General features: G+C 48.9%; 1 protein-coding gene across 25 annotated transcripts in view; it reads right to left on the reverse strand.

Moving 5' to 3' along the window:
• Positions 1-937: 937 nt before the first annotated feature.
• The window catches only part of NCAM1 (neural cell adhesion molecule 1), a gene marked incomplete at both ends in the record, with an annotated part of 327730 nt that continues 305776 nt past the window's right edge, over positions 938-22891 (reverse strand). For 11 of the 25 annotated variants that reach the window (XM_080700236.1, XM_080700235.1, XM_080700233.1 and 8 more), the window contains 3 exons: positions 14106-14185; positions 16626-16803; positions 20907-21031. In XM_080700236.1, coding sequence (XP_080556362.1) covers positions 14106-14185; positions 16626-16803; positions 20907-21031 — 383 coding nt within the window. Of the gene's footprint in view, positions 1059-2627; positions 3432-4414; positions 4532-6098; positions 6307-14105; positions 14186-16625; positions 16807-20906; positions 21032-22891 lie in introns of those variants that run through there. The other 14 variants (XM_080700234.1, XM_080700221.1, XM_080700243.1 and 11 more) reach the window with 5 other exon arrangements.

Here is a 22891-nt window from a genome sequence, read left to right on the forward strand (position 1 = left end):
CAGAAACAGGGGGGGAAGAGCCACTGTAAACAATCATCTTTTGTAAAGTCACCCTGTGCCAAAGCAAGCCCACGACATCCTACCTACTTCTAGGCGGTATGTGTTTAAGAAAAAAAAAAAAAAGGCAGCTATTTGCATGGACATTTAAAGACAACCAAAGTCAAACATTTGTCAACCTGTAAACACTGGAAAACAAAGTTGGCAGAAAGGAAGGGGTAGGGGAGAAGAAATGAAAATCAACAAGGAAAGGAAAAGAAAGCAAAAGAAGTCAGAATACTGCAAATTGAGATCTACCCCCAGAAGCTGCAATTTGGCATTCTTTCTACAAAACAAGAGTCTACGTGGGAACTGAGTTCAGCTAGAAAGGGCGACACACTTTGCATACTGAACAAATACAAAGTGAACAGAAGTGATAACTTAGTGATGAGGTTTTACAGACTTCCAACTGGACTGAAAGTATAAAAATAAAGTGTGGACTTTGTTCATTCGGTTAGTCTTAGTGCCTAAAAGTATTTCTCTGAAACTGGTCTGAGCCAATTGGGTGACACCAAGTGTGGTCTTCCTGAACCTAGATACTTTTTTTTTTTTTCCTTAGCTTCCTAGATTTTTAATTTGGGGTCCTTTTGTTTGATTTTTAAATGGTTTCAGGGAACGGAGTGTCCTAGTTTGGCTGTGGGTTTAACCTTTTTGTCTCATTTTCTTACAAGTGACTGCGCAACAAAGGAGCCCTTTCTATAAACCTACAAAAAGGAGATCCCCTGTTTATCTGTTTAGTTTTCTTTTTTAAAGGCAAAAGACACTAGAGGAATGAGATTGTGTGTGTGTGTGTGTGTGTGTGTGTGTGTGTGTGTGTGTGTGTGTGTGTGATATTGGAAATGCTCTGGTGAAGCTGCTGTGTCACTTTCAATTTTGATCTTTGCTGGCCGCTCGTCACCCATCATGCTTTGCTCTCATTCTCCTTTGTTTGTGTGGCGTCGTTGGGGACCGTCTTGACTTCGGCTGATGCTGGCTTTGTTTCTGACTCCTGGCACTCCGACTTTGCTTCTACAGGGCCCTTCCTGCAGAGAATCAAAAAAACAGCACGGCTGAGACCAGGCTTTGCAGACATCTAGACATCCCCTGCCCAGCCCCCAGGCCTTGGGGGCTCCAGTTACAGCTCTGTTCTCCAGCCCTGGATGCATTCTGCCTTCTTCAGGGAGCTCTACAAATCATGGATGCCTGGGCTGTGTCCCCCGAAATCCCGGACATAGTGACTTTTAAAAGCGCTTAGCTGATTCTGGTTTTTCTTTTTTTCTTTTCTTTCTTTCTTTTTTTTTTTTTTTTTTGGTGGTGCTGGGGATTAAACCCAGGACCTTGTGCATGCTAGGCAAGCTCTCTACCAAGGAGCTACATCCCCAGCTCTACACTCAGGCAATTCCAGTGTGTAGCCTAAGAAGCAAAGCACTGAGGCAGAAGAATGAGTCCTTTCCTGCTCCAGCAGCCTCAACCCCAATCCATGCTGGGACTATTTTACCCTTGAGACAGGGAAGAGGCTCCAGAGGCAGCCTCACCTTGACAAGCTACAGCTCAGCCTATTACAGGTAATACAGGCCAAGCTGGGTTCCCAGGAAGGGTTCCAGCCCCGCCCCACCCCACCTGCTGCAAGCCACCTCTCTTGCCTGCCCTCCGTCCCACAGCATGCTGTGTTTCAGGACTGTGCCCTTCTCGTGGCCTGTTGGGTAAGGTGAGAAAATACCGTCACCAAGGTTCCTCGGGAGTCTGGTGAGAGGTAGAGAGTGCCTGCCTGCTGCAGGGCACTGGAATGGGCAGGGACAGTTTAGTCCCTTCACCCGCATGCACTGAGACTCAGGGCTCCTGGCGAGGGCCTTCTTGTAGCTGCAGAAACCTCCATAAAACCTTGGGTCTGCTTCTGCCTCTGTGGGCCCAGGAGTGAGAGTCAGGCCTAAGGATGCCCTGGGGCAGCTGCAGATCCCAGCCTCGGGTGGTGCCACTGTGTTTGGCATCCCATTTAAGAAACCTGAAATGTTGATGGCTCTCCCTTGAACTTGAGACCCAACTGGCACCTGGTACTTGGGAGTGGTCATCCCAGCGGCTCTAAGGGCAGCAGAAGCAGGAGTGGGTGGGTGGGGAATGGGCAGCTCAACCAGAGTGCAACGGGGCCTCTGGACAGCATCCTTCCCCGGGGGATACAGGACTTGGGCGTGGCTCTTTTCTTCCCTTATTCAGGTGCCTTTCTCATGGGGACTCAGCCTGGCCCTGGACAACAGAGTAACTATGGGCCTGGGTGTCAGATAAGGGCACCTTGGCCTCCCTACTGCCTTCCCAAGCTATGCTCATCAGCGTCCCACCTGCGAGGCACCCCCAGGTAAAACAGAAGCACTGCTAGGATGATAAGGATAAGACATAATTAACATGGCCTAATTAGAGAGCCCACTGCTGCTCCCCTCTGCCTATCCGCTGCCTGTCCCTGCTCCTGCCTTGTCCCGACCCCTTGCTTGACAGGCGGCTGTGAGAAGCCCTGGGTGAGGCTGAGGATACATCTAACAAGGAGGACACGGCACAGCACAAACGCACACCACCACGGGAGACACAGCCCGACCACAGGCGACAGCAGAGAGAGGCCGTACTCGGTCTTTGCTGGTGCAGGTGACACAGAGTTGTCTGCAGTAGAAGGAGCAAGCTCAGGGGCTTGTCCACCGGCCCCAGCGGCGGGAGCAGGAGAGCCCAGGGCTGCAAAAACATCCTTTGCAAGGTCAATATCTGGGGTCTTGAAGTTTCCTTCGTCCATTTTAAAGTCCTCGCCCTGGGAAGGGTTTTTGGCGCTGACGGAGGCAGCCTCGCTCTTCGGGCTAGCGGGGGCTGTGGCTGCCTCGGGCGGGCTCTTTGTGGCGCCGGGCTGGGTGGGCTCCGGGTCTGGGCCTTTGGTGCTGGGAGCCTCCTGCTTGGCCTGGGGGGCTTCTGTGGCAGGGCCAGCCGCCGCTGCTAGGGGACTGGTGGTCCCGGCTGGGGCGGGGGTCGGCTTGCTGGCCGGAGGGGCCTTGGACGCCTCTCCCACACTGGCTGGGGTGCTTGGGCTAAGGACAGCTCCTTGATTAGCCAGGACGCTAGAAGACAAATTGCTAGCGGCAGGGGCCGAGGGTGGGGTGTCACTCAGGTCAACGAGGGGTGCCACCTTGGGGGCCGAGGCCGGGGGCGGGGAAGAGGCAGCGACACCGGGCCCCTTGGGAGGGGTGGCCTGGCCAGCGGGCACAGAATTTGAGTCCGGCGCGGCCGTGGCCGGCGGGGCAATACTGGAGGTCAGGGTTGTGGTCTCACTGGTGGGACTGTTCTGAGCAGTGGCAAAGGTTTCGGTGATAGTGTCAGAGTTAGTGGTGACGGTGGTGACAGAAGGCAGCATGTCCTCGACAGTGGCTGTGGTGTCGGCAGGCAGCCTGTGGGGAGGACAGGAAGTAGAAGAGAATAGACGATGAAGCTGAGACATGACAGAGAGCGGGGCAGAGGGCCGAGGCTGAGGAGGAGGGGCCCGTGGGTGGGCATGCAGTCACAGAGAGACGAGCATGGGAGAGAAGGGACACGCCCAGGTGGGCAGCAGAGGACACAGGAGACGACATAGAACATGGCAGTCTCAAAGAGACTGGCCCTTCCTCCCTGCTGACGTCCTCCAGCTCTCTGCGCAGGGCTCCCGTCTCCCACAGACCTATCTGGGGCTTTCTAGCATCTTCCCGGGATCTCCACTCCACCAGAGGCAACTCCCCTGCAGTGTCTCCCTGCTCTTCCTGGGCCCAGAGGACTCTGCCCCAGGGACCCGCAGGACTCCCCCGAGGGATGATGGGAAAAGTCAGGAATGAGGCAGACAGCAAGGGATCCCAAGAGCCCTGCTTCTTCCAGGCACAGAATTTTTTTGGTGCTGTGAAACTCTCTTCCCTTTAAAACCATGAGACCCTTGAGAGCTAGGCAGGCATTGTAAACACAGCTGGTCAGGGGCTCTGAGGACCACGGAGGCTCCTGATCAAAGGAGGGCCAGGAAATTACCAGGTAGGTCGGCCAACTTCTCTAGGAAAAAAATGGAAACCCCTAGAATTCTAAGAAACCCTAAATAGAATCCACCAGGCCTCTCTCAATGGCTTCGTAAGCCATTTCTAGAATATGTGTGTAACCTGGGAATGGAATCTAGGGGTCCCTCACTTATGGGAGTCCTATAAAGGCACCTACAGTCTCCCCAAGTGGAACCAAGAGTGCCTTCTCTCTGAAAAGAGAGTGGGGTCAGGTCAGGCATTTCCTAGCCAAGTAGTTCTTCTGGCAGAGGGCTCCAGGATCGTGGCCTGCCATGTTCCTGCACAGGAGGTGGGGGTAGGGTGACACGGTGGGTTGGGGGCTCTGCTTAGGAGGTGCCAGCCCCTCCCGGCCCACGTACTCGGGCTCTGTCAGCGGTGTGGTCTCGTTGGGCTCTGTGTGTTTCCCTCCATCATGGTTCGGGGTCCGCTCCTCCTCAGTTCGAACTTCCACAATGGGTTCCTTAGATTCATCTTTCCTGTGGATAGAGTTCAGCTGGTTAAATTCAGGGCTGTTGGCGGCATCTCGAGGGCGAGCAGCCATGACTCAGGGTACCTAGGCCTAGCCTCAGGATGGCTGGGTGAGCCTCTAAGGATAGATAGGAGTGTCTTGAGTTTCATCTCGACCCTTGCTAGCCATGTGACCCTGAGGATTTGATCTTTTAAAATTTTTATTGGCGCATTGTAGTCATACAGCTTAATGTATGCTTAACATTGCCCAATTAGCCCTTACCCAATTCCTGTCCCATTCCCTCCACCTCCCTCCTTCTCATGTTTGATCTGATTTAATCGTCACTGCTTCCATGCCTTCCTGTGTAAAATGGGGCAGATAATAGTATGTTCCTTGCCTAGTTATGAGAATTAAGTGATATTTTTGCATGCAAAGCATTTAGCACAGTTCCTGGTACAGATAATTGCTCAAATACACACACACATCTACATATACTTATAAGTACGTACATATAAGTCTGCATACATGTATGTCCATGCATACGTGATGCCTGGAACATGGTGGTGCTAAACAACTTGTCTTTTTATTAGATTTTTTTTTGTGGCACCTAAAATGGAATCTAGAGATATTTTACCTCTGAGCTACACCCCCAGCCAATTTTATTTTTTCTTTTGAAACAGGGTCTCACTAAGTTGCTGAGGGCCTGACTAACTTGCTGAGGCTGGCTGTGAACCTGTGATCCTCCTGTCTCAGCCTCCCAAGTACTGGGATTACGGGTGGCCACAACCTATTTTCTTTTTATTAAAAAAATCTTATTGGTGCATTGTAGTCATGCATCTTAAGGGAATAAAAGATGGTGGAGACATACATGCACATATCACCCAAGTAGCCCTTACCCAATTCCCGCTCCATTCACTCCCCATCTCTCCATCCCATGCTTGGCTTAGTGATTGACTTTGATATATCACAATCTATTTTCTTGCTGCATTCCTTCTCAGCTTGTTCCAGCTCAGCCCCACACAGTGACCCTCTGCGAAGGCTCCCACCAACTGGCCCAGGATATTTCTCCACAGATGCTGCTGGAGGGAACAGTATCTGGTTCCTCAGCTCTACTCCACAGGGACAGGGATATTAATCCATTTTGTTCCCTGCTGTAACATAGAGCCTGGGAACAATACCTTGCCCTAAGTAGCTGCTGGGTAAATATTTGCTGTGTGATGAATGCATGCATGCAAGCAAGGTGAGTATGTCCCTCAAATGCTGATTCCTCCACTGTAGCTCCTCTTTGGGCTTTGTGTTGACAGATCTCCTACTTTGACCTTTGCTGGGAATTTTTATACTTTGGTGAGTTTCTAACACACCAGATGGGGGTTGGGCCCAAGAGCTAGTTTTTCAAACAGGTAGTTGGCCCCTGTCCCAAGATCATGTTTTCAGGGGCCTTCCCTGATGCTTTTTGCCCCTTGGAATTTCTACATGAAGAAGCGAGGCTGAAGGAGGGGGGGTCATTGCAGGTTCCGGGGCTCAGGGTGGCCACAATTGGGCTCTGGGAAGAGTGGGGAGGGCCCCAGGCCAGCAGAAGGGGGGTCGACACTCACGAGAAGGCGGCCTTGCCCTCCTCCACGTCCTTGCCCTTGGCTCCGGGCCCGGCTTTCCCACACAGGTTGACGGCGATGCACATGAGCAGGCCACACTTGTTCAGGAAGTAGCAGGTGATGTCCACGACCACCAGGAGGAGGACAAAGATGACAATGAGGATGCCCACGATGGCCCCGGTGCTCAGGCCTGCAGTGGGGCTGCCGTTGGCTTAAGAAGGAGAGAGATGGCCGGTGGTTAGCAGACTAAGGTGTGAGCCCTGAACCCCAAAGTGTGAGCCCTGTAGGGTGGGGTGGGGCCTGGAGCTCAAAGCCTGTCCAGAGGGATGCCTTCCCTGGGGCCTTTCTATGACCTGGGATCCAGGCAAGAGGCTCTTTCTAGGTCCTCCAGAGGGAGGGATGATGGCCTCATCTCATCCAGGGGACAGGAGTGTAGGGCTCCCACAAATCAAGGTGCGAGTGGGGACTGGGGTGGCTCCATCTTAGCCCTCAAGCTTGGGAGCCCTTCCCACTCCCAGACCCATGCTCCGCTGGCTTCCTAGGGAATCTTGGGGGCAGGATGAGCCCAGTCAGGTGGTGTCTGAGGACCCTAGATGAAGATGCTCTGTGTCCTCTGGGCTGTGGTTCTGGGAGTGCCAAGGAACAAGTCAAAAAGGAGTTCCCAGGGCTTCTTGGGGGGCTTGTGGGCATGTCAAGCCCAATGGGATGAACAATACACGACTCCACTTCCTCTCTTCTCTTTAGGAGTAACTCCAAAGCAGAACAAAACTGGAGTACTGGGCTCACGGGTCACCCTTCCTTTGCCGCACCCCAGGAAGACAAATGCAGCCCTATGACTGGAGGCCTCCCCAGGCCCGGCACGTGAGGTGAAGGGTCTGGGAATACTCACCATTTGAGAGCCAGACATGCTTGAATCAGACTTCGGGAAACCCAGAAGACTCACCCAGAGCCGCATACACACATAGGCACGCACACAGGCAGGCCCACACTCAGGACAAAGGCCCACAGACAACACAATCCATATCCCAGCAGCACCTGGCTCCTAGGTCCTGGCTGGCTCACTCTGAAAGACCTGGCTTCTGTTTCTATCTCTTCTGAGGTCCATCTACAGCCCCCACAGGGCCCTGGCCTATTAAGTTATCACGGGAACACCCAGGTTCAGCCGTCTGTGTGGCTACAATGGATGTTCGATTGCTTGGGATGGATCTGCTGACCTCTTGGTGGTTCCTACAGGTGTCTGGGAAGCAAGGGCCTAAGTGGAGCGCTGCCTGTGAGTCAGTAGGGCAACAATGAGACCAAACTGAAATATGGGCACAATATTATGAATCAATTTCCTTTTGAAAAGACAAAGGTCCAGAATTGTGGCTCCATCCTACCACTAAACCCTGTCTGAAGCTTCCTGTGCTCTCAGGGCCCACTGAGGTCACCCAGCTCTGTGGACTGAACTGCCCAATGCTCCCTGAGGCTTTGCCCTGCCTGACTCCATACCCAGCTCACTATGCTCAGCCTGCCAATCATGTATCGTGCTGGATAACCCAGGGTAACTGCTACTCTGGATGATCTACCATGCTTTTTATTTTTTTAATGCAACTTGTGTTTTGGAAGGAGCTCCTTTGCCTGCCCCAGGGGTCCTTGCCCAGGTACTATAGAGTCTCTTTAGTGGGCAATGCCACCTTTTCTGGTCCTTATTTCAAACTCTAGTCCAGGGTACAAACCACCATCCCAGCATGCAGGAGAAGACAAAGCACAAACTATTTCTCTAGGCACAGTGAGTCTGGGCTGGAGGAGACGCTCTGGCTTGCAAAGACCTTGGTTTGCTTCCCAGCCTGTTGTCCTTAGGCTCTCTGGCGGATTTCTTCCAACCCTGCACTGAGGATTTCATCTGAACCCTAGGAAGACCTGAGACTAGCTAAGTGCTCTGGCTACCTTGTCTCTGGGCTCTGGCAGCAAAAACCTAGTTGTTGGCTCCAGACACCAGCCAGAGTGGGTCATTGTCTCAGTGGACGGCTAATGCAGAGACACTTCTGGTGGGTTGAATGAGAACAAAGCCATCCACTTATTTCTCCATCCATCTATATTCCAACCAAAAAGTCAAGAGGGGGGGGGGGAAAGGGAGAGGGAACGGGAGGGGGAGGGAGAGGAGGGGAAGGAGAGAGTGGGGGGGGCCTTCCTGCTTTTTAGGATTCCAAAGTGTTTCCCTGAGCTTTCTGTCCATCCCATGACACTGGTCTTGAAGCCACTGCAACTTCCCAACAGCAGTGCTTGGTAGAAGGATAGTGCTCACTTCTTTCTTCTTCTTTTTTTTTTTTTTTTTTGGTGGTGTTGGGGATTAAACTCAGGGGCATTTTTATCTCTAAGCTACACTTCCAGATCTTTTTTTTTAAATTTTGAAACAGGGTCTTACTGAATTGTTGAAAGTCTTGCTAAGTTTCTGAGACTGGCCTTGAACCTGCAATCCTCCTGCCTCATGCTCCCAAGTACTAGGTCTGCAAGCATCCACCACCGCTTTTGGCAGCTATAGTACTTTTTTGATGTAGGGGAATGTTTCTGTACTTTTGAACTCAATGCCACTAATGCCACTAATTCTAAATTCTGAGGCTTTTACATAATTATCTTATGTGACTGCTCATTTCTGTTTCTTCTTCTCCTCTTCCTCTCCTTCTCTTCTTCCTTCTTGTTATTAATACTGGAGATTGTATTTTATTTTTTTTATTTTGAAACAAGTTCTTGCTAAGTTGCTGAGGGTCTTGTTAGGTTGGTGAATCAGATCTTGAACCTGTGATCTTCCTGCCTCAGCTTCCTAGTACTGGGATTTCAGGAGTGTGCTGCCACGCCCAGCTGACTGCTCATATATTTAATGATGAAAAAAGAGCAACTGAAAAGCTGCTCTGTGTGCACAAGAGGACAACAGCTGGGACGGATTCTGCTCTGGGCTCATCAGGCCCATTGGGAGGCTGTACTGGTTCTGAGCATGTTCAAGGGGAGGGGCAGGGGCTCAAAAAGACTGTAGTGTGATGTAAACAGAAGGAGGGACCATGATTTCTCTTTCATTTGATCTAAGATTCAAAGCCTTTCCCTGACCCTAAAGGCCCTCGATGTGATGTGGACTGTGCACATTACCCCTGACCACTGTAGTCATGCAGGATCCTTTAATCACTGTGCTCCAAGGAGGCCAGCCTGCACCTGCTTGCTGAACACACGTGGTCAGTCTCTGCTGGAACACTGCTTTTCTGATGGTCACTGTGTGGGTGGCTCTCCATTGTCTCTCAGGCCTCAGGTCCTTGTCACCCTGGAGCAGCCTCCCCCATTTCTTATTTAGTGAGGCTCCTCCATTTAATATCTACCTCATTACCCTGTCTCTCTCTCTTCTTACCATTGCCTGCCATTTTCTGTTGATTGACAGGTTTACTGTCTCTCGCTGTCTCTGCTAGGACAACCTAGCAGGTGCCCTGACTCTCCTCTGTCTTCCCAGCACCTGGAATGACCCTGACTCATAGCAGATGTTCATAGCACAGTGTATTTGCTGCATGAATAAATGAGTGTTCATCCTGGAGATAAGAATGATACTTCCAAGTAATTGAAGGTATGGCATAAGGAGAAAAAGCAGCATTTTTGTGTGTGTGGTGCTGGGGATTGAACCCAAGGGTATTCTACCTCTGAGATACACTACCGGCCCATTTTATTTTATATTTTATTTTATTTTTGAAACAGGGCCTCACTAAGCTGTTGAGACTGCCTGTGAATCTGTCATCCTCCTGTCTCAGCCTCCCAAATACTGGGATTACAAGTGTGTACCACCATGCCTGGCTAAAAAGTAGCCTTGTTTTGTATGGCACCACCAGAAGATGTTAGTTGTGGGGGTGGGGCAGATTACAGCTCCATAAGAGACCCACGCACAAAGCCAGTCGCAGACAGCGAGAGCTGCCTCCCTAAGGGAGCTCCCTGTTGCCAGAGGCATTCCAGTGGAGGCGGGGAAACCCTTGGCAGCAATGTTGTAATACTCTGGATGAGGTTCCTCCACAGGGCCTTGGACTGAGGATGCCTGCATGTCCCCCACAACCACGAGAGCTGTCATTCCAAGTGAGACGTTCTACAGGACCCAGCACACGGTACAGATTCCCAAACGCCATCTCCATAGTGTGAACCAAGAAGGACTTTTGCCTGGAAACTGAAATGCTTGGTAGATCCCATTTTTAATCACTGATCCATATGATTTCATTTTAGCATGAAAAATAAACACCTGTGAACTCAATGATTCTCCACCTGCCATGGAATTCCTTGGGTTCTTTGTCAGGAACTTAGAATCTGGGGCTCCCTCATTTTATGGATCAGATTCAGTGAGGAAGAGGCTCAGAAATCAGGATTTAAACAAGTGTTGCACATGATATAGATGAGAACCACAATCCTGAGGTCTTCTCTCCCTGTATCACAATGAAGCATAATAGTCCTATCATTCATCACCAAGGAGGAGTGGGTCTCTGGCCAAAAGTTCTGACAAATGGACTTGTCCTGATGTTCTGGGTAGACTGGGCAAAGCAGACTCTTTCCTATCAGAAAGAGGCCACTAAGCCCATCACTGGTAAGAACGAGACTTTGAGAGCGAGTGAGATGCTCCTCAAGCCAGAGGGAGAATGCTCACCTCATTTACAAGAAGTTAATAAACAAGGGGAAGGCAGTGGTAGAAATGAAAGGGCTTGGAGGCAAGTCGACATTCATTTTCTTTTCGTGGATGTTACAGAATTGTTTAGACCAGGAAAGCTAGAAGGACAAAGGTTATTGCCTGTGTCTCATGCAACATTTCATAAAAGGAAAAATGCAAAAACTTCAGGGGTCTAGCTTTCCTACTCACAAGTGCACCTTGCACGCAAAGGAAGCTTCTTGGGAGCAGTTCCTCCCAGGTCTCTGAGGTCAGAGCTGCCCAGAGCAGTGAGAAGAAGAGGCTGGGCTGTCTTTGTCGTCCCTGGCTTGGGAGAGGCTGGTACTCAGGTGGGAAATAGCTTGCCCAAGGCTGAGACCCACATATGCCTCTTTTCTTATGCTTTAAAATGGGACTCTGGGTCTCACACTTTACTGATGGCTCAGGTGGACCTGAGTCCCTGTGCCACCTAATCTGGGTGCCCAAGTTCCTTCTCTAGCCCCTATCCCTCCTCATGACTGTCAGACTCTCAGAATGGCTGAGTTGGGGTCTGATTCACTTCATACGTGTCTGTTTGCTCCTTTCTGGAACTGGCTACATGGATGACTGGTCTAAGGGACTTGTGAGAGGTGTCGAAGTCTGATTAAAAACAGAATACAATTTGCCAAAGTGAACCTTGTCTTGGTTTCTCTCCATCCCAAGATTCTTCGGCCTTGCAGCCTTGTTGGGTTAAAAGTAAAGGATGCTGTGTTACTGGAAGAGCTCGCTACAAAACCATGCATCCGGTGGCCCAGAATGTGTCCCTGTCCTCAGAGTAACCACCTCCCCAGTTCTACAAAGGCACATTTCCCTCCCTCTGTCTGCGGAGAATCTAAGGCAGCAATGAGCTGCTTCAGATGGCTGAGAAAAACAAGTGTTCCTCAAGAGGAAGGGCAGGAATTTCCTTTGGCTACAACTCTATGAATCAGGAGGAAAATGTGAGGCCTGATTTAAATGTCTCTACAGGCAATCAGTTATTGGGCATCTGTGAGGTGGAGGGAAAGGGCTTGTGACACCTTTTTGGACACACAACTAGATAACAAATAAAATCGAAACACACTGGTAGGTTCACATGAGCTGTTATATCCTTTAATAATGCAAAGGTGTAAACTCCATAAAGGCCTCGCTGATTATCTACACAACACTGTTAGCATTCGTATTAGTAGAAAAACATGATCCAAACTTGCTGTATAAATATTCCAAAAATGAGCAGAGAAACCCCATGTCGTGTGGCATGTGGACAGCACTGAGACAAGTGCAGAGGCAGGGGCGTTGAGCGAGGCTGAGGGCTGGCTCCCGCAGAGCTCTCTCAGGCTCTGGGGCCTGCGGCCTGCGGCCTTCGCCAGGGAAGTCAGTGTCTGGGTGAGCTGAGGGGAGTGCACAGTAATGCTGCCTCCTGAAGGGGGAACCATCCTGGGCTACAGGCCTGTCTGAATGGCCCTGTGATCATGATCCCACAGATTTTCCAGCCAAGGGCTGTGGCCTTGGGATGTGCTGAGGACACAGGGGCATGTCAGGTCTTGTCACATTTAGGGTTAGATTTCCAAACATCCCTTCAAAAATACTGAAGCCGTCCCTCTCTTGTGGTGGGTCTGGGACCAGGCTGAAGCAGAGCCTGGAGCTAGGTCCCCGCCAAGGGTGAATACATTGTGATTTCTACCCAGGAGAACCCTGGAGAGGACTTCGCCTGCCCTCCTTACAGCTCTCCCGAACTGTCCTGAGACTCTCAGGCCAGACCCTGGAGGCCTGTGTGCCTCTCCCAGCTGCTCTGCCCCGTGCCCAAGAACCACCCTGTTTCACTGCCCTGGAGGCAAATGAGGTGAGGGCTGTAGGGAGAGGTTCCTTGGCCAGGCGAGACCCCTGCCTCCCTGAGTTCCCAGCAGCCTAGAGCCTCTACACTGAATGCTGGGGACACTGGCGAGTATGACCCACAGTTTGGGGTCATTTGAATTCCCAAAGGGAAAGGCTACTCTTTTAACACTGAAAAAAAAAAAATAACGACAGAAAATAAAATTAAAGAACCAAACGAATGAAAATTAAACTTCTATGGAGACGTTCAGAGATGAAATAGGCAGAATGGTGGGTGGCCACAATGGGAGAGGTGGTTTTGTTAGATAGAAGGTCCCTCTCCAAGCACGCACACTCACACTACGGGGCAGGATCCAGCCCTGAGTCCCATGTGTCCCACCTTCACAAAGACACTGCCCCCCTCCTGGGTTAACTCCCCAATAGCAGACAGGAGCACCTGGCTTTTCATGAGCCTTTTAGGAGTGTCACTGACCCAACTGACCAATAGGAAAGTTAGGACATTTGGGAAGTGCTGGCAGGCTGACTGACACTCCGGGGTCAGGTGTTCTGGGAGTGGCCCGTCCCTCCCCTTCTGCACTTGTGAGCATAGTGGTGAAGGTCAGAGCTGTGCCTGTTTCACAGTGGATGCTTCCAACCTGCTTGGTGCACAGGTGCTTATGGCGACAACATGGGTCACAACTGGACCACATCCCCCAAGATGGAGGACCTCCGTGCCGACCTGTGATGTGCTGCTGTGCAGCAGAAGAATCCCCCTACCCTCTTGCTGGGAGACAAGCACCTTTCAAAGCCAACATGTGTTGGGCACATCCCAGGCTGGCCCTGTTCACAGAGACAGAGGACGGTACTGGCTATAACACTAGGACCACAGTACCTTCCAGAATGTCCATCAGCCCCAGAAAATATTCAACCAATTCAATTTTTTTTGCTGCATGGGCAACAGGGGGACTTAATTTGCCCATCATGTGAGCAAAGCGCTCAGGTGAGTCTTCATGTCTGGCTCTTTCAACAGGGGCACTTTTAAATACTTAAATGCAAGCCAAGCCAACTACTTATTGAAGGGTGCAGCAAGAGCACAGAGTTAGAATGAGGGAGGCGTGTTGTGATTTCAACAATCTGAAGCAAGCTTTAGAAGGGACCCAAATTTTTCCTCTGCTACATTTTGGGCCTGAACAACAACAACAACATAAATTCAATAAGTAGCAGAGGTGCAGAAATTTCTCTGTAAACCTAGCACAATGCTTTTCTTTTTCAAAAATAGTATTTAAAGGAAGAGCTTTCCAAATTCTTTATACTTCCAGTAAAAAGGGGGCGGACTTCTTATGAAGTGGCACAGAAGTATCTGTGAATGGCAAAAGGTCAGGAGGTAAAGCTTATTTCAATTGCAAAACCTTCCTCTTCCACATGAAATGCTTGCTTGGCGACCACGGTGGGACCATGGTAGTCCTGACAGGTTCTTCCAAAGGGGGCACTGATCATTTTCATAGGAACTGGGCTTTGAAGCAAATTTAATTTTTATGTTTGAGTTCCTAACAGAGCAAAAGAAGAGTCACTGCAGAGAAGAGCAATGAGACAAAGGTGTAGGATGCAGAATTGCCTCCCAGGGTGGCTGCAGGTGTCAAGCAATGGGTCCCCAGACACAAGGTGGTTGTTTAAAAATAAATGTGGCAGTGGGGATGTCCAAGTGACGTCCAGGGTGGCAAGTGTGACGACAGACACAGGAAGGGGAGGGCGGGGAGAGAAGGAAAGAGAAGGCAGAGACAGAAACAGAGAAAAAAAATAGATAAAAAGAAAAAAAATAGGTCAAATATAGGAAACACAAGAATCAAAGGTTAATTCAACTTAGTAAGTTAAACTGACACAGGTTAGGGAGGAGTTCAGTGCGGTCAATACCACAGGCCAGGTCAGAAGCTCAGCAAGGCCAGAAGCAGCACAGCAGGACTAATGTTGGGGTTAGGGGCCAGCGAGCAAATGAAATTAAAGTGAGAGAGTAGGAGCCTCCACAGTGAGATACAAGGGTTGGATTAGGAGAGCATTACCTTTCACTAAGGTGAAGCCTCTTAGATGCAGACAGGTGTATGATCTTCTAGTCTCTAGTGCTTTTGCTCGCCATGGTAGAGATGTCTTGGGTGTCTGTACTACTCTGAGCCGATTGGGCATGAGGTGGGCACCGCCTCTGTAGAGCTGAAGCATACCTTTCTCCTACTGCACAAGTCCCGCCATTGTGCTGTTAAAAAGTTCTGAGCACCTCACCTTCTACCACCCTGCTGACCACAGGGCTCAACCACAAATGTATGTCTTGGAAGGCAAAGAGATTTTATTCTTGGATCCTAATACAATGGCCAAGCAAGTACAGAGCTGCTTCCACATCCTGTACAGTAGACACCCAAAGCCACTGTGGACAAGCTGAGCAACCCCCAAACCTCTCTGGCTTAACTGGGCACCTGGATGGTTCAGAACAAGGATCCTGGAGGATGAGGTCTCCCTAATATTTTTTTATCACTAACACCCAAACCCCAGAAGCCGATGCTGCTGGCACTACCCAGCAAGGGAATGCAGCATGCCCCACACACCTGCTGACTGAGTCTCACCCCAGGGAACAGTTGTCATAAGGAATCTGTCTTGCTCACTGAGCGCTTACTCAACCCCTGTGCTTCCCCCCGACCTCCTTCCTATGAGTCCCACAAAGGCAGGGAAGATCTGGCCCTCACATCATACCGTCAACTTCATGGAACAACTGACCAAAGGACAAAAGGAAAGAAGGGGCAGAAAGAAAGCAGGGCCACCTCCATCTGGACAGCTTAGTAAGCAGCACTGAGGCCAATTCCTGCAGCCACGCCCAGGTGCCTGGCTGAAATCACATCCACCCCCGCCTACACTGGGGAGCCTTCCTATCAGAACAACCCACACTGCTTCTGATCCACAGCTTAAAACTCACCTGCTAACTTGCTGGAGGCCCCGCACATCTCCCAAGCACACCCATTCATGCACAAACAACCAAGAAGAATCACACCCTGACCTCTTGCTTTGTTGCTGCCTGACTACATCAGTTTTTCACATACAGCCCAGCCTTGTAGGGAGTCCATACCCTTCCTGGCCTGTCTCCCACTGGGGAGAGAAATCATGACAACTGAGCTGAGTCCTGGGCAAGCTCTACAGACTGAGCCCAGGGTCACCTTCCCACTATGTCTGGACATGGTCCCCTCCAACAATCTGCAGCTGTCAGGCCTATGTCCTCTCTTCTGCCTGAGGTTGGCATTTGGCTGGCCTGGGAAAGCAGAGTGATGGCTAAAAAGCTCTTTCTTTGAGAGGCTGGCCAACGAGGGGACTCGTCATCAGTGACAAAATAGTTGGGCCTGAAAGCTGAACTCTCACTTTATTCCCACACTTGAGTCGGTCCTGGATCCCTAGAGACAGATCTGCATCTCTTAGGAGCTCTGCTGCCACCATAGTCTCTAGCAGACTGATTGCCTTTCCTTGATGGTGCTTTCAAGCATCTGTCTTCTCCACTTTCATCTCAAGAGATTCAGTTTAATCTCCGTTTCAGTGGAGAGGGCCTTGGCAGATAGCGTGTCACTGACTGGGCACCATCTCTTCCTTCTCTTGGGGTCACCATAGAGAAGATATCTGGACCACAGTTGTGCAGATGAAGCAAGCATCATATAGAAATCATGTGGTCCTTATATGGAATGGCAGATGGCAGATAACGTCTCATAAGGGATCCTTACTAAACCAGCATCCAAGGCAAGGCGAGGGCTGGGGCATTTTGCATCTGAGGGGTCCCATGAACTGGTCGGCATCGGTCCTTCAAGGCTAAATACGGCAGGACCTTTTCCCCAGGATGCTTGACCAAGCCTTCCTGGGGGCCCAGTACATCTCAACCCACTGCACAGAGAGCTACAAGGCAGGACTAAGCTTCGCAAGGGCAACCAGTCATGAGGATGGCTGTAAGCAAGCAAGTTGTCAGGGTTGTTCAGGCGCATTAGGAGGTGCAGCATTTGTGCATTAATTCAAAGCAGGAAATTAACGGAAAGCAGAGGCGGCTGTACCTGGGATGGCTGTGGGCTGGGCTGAGGTCCTGAAGACAAAGTGAGCCGCCTTGGATTTTCCTTGCTGGTTCTCAGCCACCACATAGACCTCATACTCGGCGTTCCACTCCAGGGCCTTGAGCATGACATGGTCACTGCCAGACGGGAGCCTGATCTCTGGTTTCCACTCGGAGGAGAGCTTCTGAGAGAAATCAGCAGGAGAGACAGGAGACACCAAGAAGCTTGAATAAGAATGCTGGTGAGACGGGCTCAAAGGCGGGGGTCAAAAACTCTTGGTATAATATTACAAAAATAGAGCCGGGCACGGTGGCACACATCTGTACTCTCAGAACTTGGGAAGCTGAGACAGGAGGTCAGCAACAAGACCCTCGGCAACTTAGAAAAACCCTGTTTTGAAATAAAAGGTAAAAAGGACTGAGGGTATAGGTCAGAAGTATAGCATCCTTGGGTTTAATCCCCTGTACCAGAAAAAGCAAGAAAGAAAAAAAAAGAGAGAATGTGAGGGGTATTCCTTTGGGTGGTGTGGGGGTATTTCTGTATTTCCTGACATTTAATTAAACAACAGCCAGGATCCCAGGTTTGAGGCCAGAATGTGGTAAAAAAAAAAAAAATCTTAGTGAAACCAGTTTCAAAAAAAAAAAAAAAAAAAGAAAAGAAAAAGAAGAAGAAGAAGAAAAAGAAAAAGAAAAAAGAAAGGCCAGGAGTGAAGCTCAGTGGTAAAACACCCCTGGGTTCAATGCCTGCTTAATCAATGTCTCTATATTAATATTCTCTTCCTCTCTCTCTCTCTCTCTCTCTCTCTCTCTCTCTCTCTCTCTCTCTCTCTCTCTTTCTCTCTGTCTCTCCTCTCTGCCTCTGTCTCTCTCTCTCTCTCTCTCTCTCTCTCTCTCTCTCTCTCTCACACACACACACACACACACACACACACACACACACACACGACATTCTCCTATTCTCTCTGGGCCTGAAAAATTTTGAAACAGATCAGAAAGTCAATCTTAAATGACTGCAAATACAAACAGTGGCAGATGCCAGTCTGACATGGGGCCAACCCCTTTAATGTCTCACAACCTTCAGGGCATGCAGGGGCTTGAGGACCCTCCCCCTCAGCTCAGGTTACAGTCTATGCTGGGCACATACATAGGCCTTTCTAGAAGAGTAACTGACATACTTCTTGTCTTTAGAATTCTGCTTACATTCAGGTGTGTGACTCAGCTTTCTGACATATAAAAACTATCAAGATTATGTATTTGTATATAGACCCACATATATATCTGTACGTGTACAAGTATATGTATATATATATATGTACTGGGATTGAACCCAGGGACATTCTACCCCAGATCCATGCCCCCAACCCTTTTCATTTTGCATTTTGCAACAGGGTCTCACTAAGTTGCTGAGGCTGGCTGTGAACCTGTGATACTCCTGTATCAGCCTCCCAAGTGCTGGAATTAAGGTGTGTTCCACCACACCCAGCTCAAGCGTCCCATTATTTACTAAAATTATCTTTTATGGAGCACCTACTATGTGCCAGGCACTGTACTAAAGGGTGTCTACACATTTCCTTGTGTGTCCCTGGGACAACCCTGTGGGTTTTTTGTTTTGTTTTGTTTTGTTTTGTCTCACTCTTATTCACCTGATGATGGAGATGTGAGAATGAGGTTAGTAACTTCCCAAGGCACCCACAATCAAGGTTGGGACCATATCCATCTAGGCCTAAAGCTGTACTTCTCCCTTTCATAGCAGGGAGCTCAGCCAACAGCTGTTATATTTAATTTTTAAAAAAAAATTCCATGCCTTGCCGGGTGTGGTGGCACACGCTTGTAATTCCCGTGCTTGGGAGGCAGAGACAGGAGGATCACGCAGGTTCAGAGCCAGCCGCTATGGCTTAGGAGACCCTGCTTCCAAATAAAAAATATAAAATGGGTCTGGGAGTGTAGCCTGGAGGTAGAAGGGTTCCATTCCCAGTATCACCAAAAAAAAAAGAAAAAAAAATTCTATGCCTTTCCCCAAGGCCTGTGACCCAAGGCACATGCTGGGCAGGCAAGGAAGTTAGACAAGCATTTACCTAACAGTAGGCTGCTCTTTGGAAGAGCAGAACATGGCAGCAAGGTCACCTGGAAGGTGGCTCGGCAGCCACTGTCAGCCCAGGCTGGAGCTGGATGACTGTTACTGTACAGCAAATGTCTTGCCAGGCAAATGCTTTGTATTAACCAAAAAGATGCCTTTGGGAATGCGGCCGTGCTCATGCCAGGGCCCCTGACTATGATGGGAAAGTGCTAGGAAGGGAGCTCTACTTCCTTCAAGTCTAGCCAGGAAGCTCGGGCTGTGCTGCACGTGAGCTTTACACATGTCACCACGGGGCCCTGCTTTAATTTAAAACAAAGAAATTGAGCTGCTTGTCTTTACTTTTCTTTCTCTATCTTCCTTGGCAAATATCATTACAAAAGAGACAACCAGACTATAGAGCAAATATTCAATAAAGCAAACATTATGTTACGTAATATATATTAATAATATATGATGATATTTAGCAAACATTAAGTTTTGAAGTAAGAGAGAGAGAGAGAGAGAGAGAGAGAGAGAGAGAGAGAGAGAGAGAGAGAAGGAGAGAGAAGGAGAAAGGGTGGTTAAGGTGGTTAGAATCTAAAGTGGCCCAGCAGTTTGCTCCAGTTGTCATTTTAACACAGCCACCATGGCTGCTCAGGCAAGCTGATGCTGGAGACGGCCTCCTATGGGAAGATATTTCTAGCCGGAGCTTGCATCTTAGCAGTAATTATAGTTACCATTTATAGAGGCTCCCAAGTGTCGGGCACATTTCAGGCTCTTTGCATATATTATAAGGAATCTTTACAACAACTTGATAAGTTCTTTTATTCCCGTTTAACATAAAGACAAATGGAGAGTTTAGAAGATGGGGTGAGCTACTGAGGTCATATGCTGATAAGTGGTTAAGCAGAAATAGGATGACTCGCCTGTCAGGTTCTGAAACCCATGCTCCTGTCTACAGAGCCACATTAGCTTAATAATGGCCAGAGGCATTCCATCAGGGGTGTCATTTGCTTCCAGTGGAGTATGGGGATCCACCTGTCCAGTCCTGGCATCCTTTTCTGCAATGAGGAAGCCACAGAGACTTCTCATTTGGTGATACCTCTAGCTGGGCCTTCGGGAAGTCAACTTGCATGCCAGCTGAAACTTCACTTGGCTTAGAAATTCAATGGGAAGGAGGGATGAGTGAAATAACAGCCTGCCCACTGGCTGAGAAGAGTGACTTAGGGCTCTGTGCTGGACCAGAAGCCTAACCAGTTAATGGCCACATGCCACACCCACTGGAGACTGATCATAGGACAGAGAGGGAGGAAGTCAACTTTTCAGAGAAAGCCTTATTTAGGGCAACTTGAAGAGAGGAAACTGCTCTCTGGTTTACATTTTCTACTATGAAGAAGTCCTAGCAACAGACTATTGCCAATGCCCAAATACTGTTCCTGACTCTCTCATCAACTGGTTGTGGTTGGTGATGGCTGAGCATCATTTTAAAACCAGGGAAGGAGGAAGTGATTCTTGGTGTTTGGGATGAAAGCTGGAATGATGGAACTCTTAGGTGGGTCATGAGCGAGTCAGAAGGAGAGGCTTAGAGCCCAGCTCAGGGTTAGCAAAACAGACCAGCTCAGGTGATTAGACAAAGAGCAGGCAGAGACCTTCACTGCTTAGGACCCCAAGGGAGCCTTGGCATGGGTAGAGCCCAGGCTTGTCAGTGAGATGAGATGGGCCTGGTTTCAAACTCTGGCTTGCTTAGCTGAGGAAGACCTCTAATGATCAGGTAATGTAGCTCCAGTTACTATAAAATTGGGATGATGGCAAGACCCACTTCATAAGGATTTTGTGCAGAGAGCATAGGTTTAGACAGTGCCTGGCCCATCATACACTCTATCAAAATGAGTGATTGTTAGACATGGGTATGACACTTGAAAGAAAAGTATTAAATGATAGCAAAATAAGTCTATAAAAAAAAGTCCAAGAATCAGAAAAGTGAATCATGGTGTAACTCTGTCACCACCCCAACCGTTTTAAAAGTTTTCAAATGGTGGAGATGTGGTCTAAAGGTAGAGGGTAGTCTTGGTAGTAAAAACCCTGGCCAAGGCCCAAGAGTCACCGGCACAGCACAGGACCAGACCTGTCCTACCCCTGCCGCACCTGGGCCTCGCACATCATTGCCCTGACCAGGCAGGTGTGAGAGACACAGGGTCAGGGTGGATCCTAGGGAAGGAGGCCACTCACCGCGCGATACTTGACAAGATAGTGTCTGATGGGGGAGCCGCCGTCATCCTGCTTGATCAAGTTGACCTTAATAGAGTTTCCGTCTTCTCCCATCTGTCCTTCGAGCTTAGGTGCACTGGGTTCCCCTGAAAACAGCCAGTGAACTCACGTGAAATTTGGTCCACAGAATGATAAGCAGGTCCATCAGAATTTCAGAAGTAGTGATGGAGCAGGGCTGGGTACATTTTTGCTTTTCCATAAATTCAAATGGAATCAATATAAAACCTGGAGCTCCCTTAGCTGCCTCTCTCAGCCTTAGCTTCCACTGAGGGTGTCTTTCAGGAATGTTCCGGGAAACTCTCTCCCTATTAGCAAAGCTCGTTTTCTGTTTTAGTAATGGGCCTTTTCTCTCTCACTGGCACCAGCATTTCCTTTTGGCTGCTCTCACTACTGTAGATAGGGGTTTTGTATGCCTGGCACATCTTGATAGACAGCCTGAAATACAGGAAAATGTAAGTGTTTTGAGTAGAAAACTTACACCCATAAAATTATTTTTCAAAACAGCCTAGTTTTTTTCCTGGGTACATTAGTCACCTCAGAGGCCCCAGGGTCCAATCCCTGATGGTAGTAAATGATACTGCATACTTGTGGCTAGCTTTTCATGAATTAAATTTTATTGCTGGAATCATTTAAGAAATAAGTTTCCAGTCATGGTTAAATAAAACACAAATTGCCAAAGGCAAGTTTCCTGTTCCTATACTGCATTTATGGTTCAACGGAATGAGCGATAATCCTTGGCACCTTAATGGATTAAAGCAACAATCGTTACAATCCTTTTCTTTGTGAGAGGAGAGAGAAAAATGGTTTTAGCCACTGCTCCACAGGAAGTCAATGATTCTTTATTTGCAGTGTGTGCTTGCTCAGATTTGTGGTACTGAGAATCCAAGTTGGGAAGAAAGGTGAACCTCACAGGACAGACTACCATGGTGCTGGGATGATTCATCTGCAAGAAGCTGATTGACTTTAGGAGAAACTATTTCATTAGTATAAGCTGAAGGAAACAAGGTGAAAGAATACCTGATATAAAGACTTAAAATTAAGATTCCACAGGCTTGGGAATCCAGCACTTCCTAGGAGGAAATTATCTAGCTCATGACCTGAGAGGAGGAACCTGGGGAGGCTATACAGCAGTTACCTTCTGGGTGGGCCACCCTGGCTTACCAGGAAAACAATCACAACATGTGACAAAAGAGGCTTTCTCCAGGCTTTGGATACTAATTGTCCCCACCCCATACCACTGGTCATATCCGAGAAGGCAGCTAGCAAAGCCAGGGTGTAGCTTGGCCTCCTGGGTCAGACACTTTTGTGAACTTCCTCCCTTTGCTACATAAAGGAATCAGGGAGATAAAGTGAATGGAGAACCCTACCATCCCATAGGGTCAGCAGCGCGCACATCGTCTGGAGCTTACTAGAAATGTGTGTTAATTCTCCCTGTAACGAGCTCCTTGGTGTGACCTGTGTGCACATTCAGATGTGAGAAATGGCAGCAACAGGGGCACATAAAAGCTACCTCAGGGAGGATACATAATCTTGATGTCTGAAGGATATCTAGAAAAGGTTGTGCTTATTATTTGTTTTTTTTTTCAACGAGTAATTAAAGAAAACGAAACCAAAAGGAATTCAAAGATAAGTGCGCTTCTGGCAAATACTTGTATTTGCCAGAATATTCCCTGTATATTAAGCCATTATGTACCCACTAACCCCAAATACTCCCTGGAAAATATTTAGAAATTTGTTTTAGATATGTCAAGGTATGTAGGCTTTTCAGACTACTTTGGACATTTGGAATGTCTGAGACAATAATTTAGTTATGTCTACATTACGACAGATGTCCAGTGCTAAAGGAAGCCCACAGTGGAATGTATCTTGGAGTAGGTGGGAGTGATGTAGAGTCAGCAAGTCTGAGTGAACAAATGGGAGAAGGCACACTAGAACCTGATAGGTTC

The sequence above is a fragment of the Muscardinus avellanarius genome (genome assembly GCF_963383645.1).
Source record: "Muscardinus avellanarius genome assembly, chromosome: 1".
Taxonomy (NCBI): Eukaryota; Metazoa; Chordata; class Mammalia; order Rodentia; family Gliridae; genus Muscardinus; species Muscardinus avellanarius.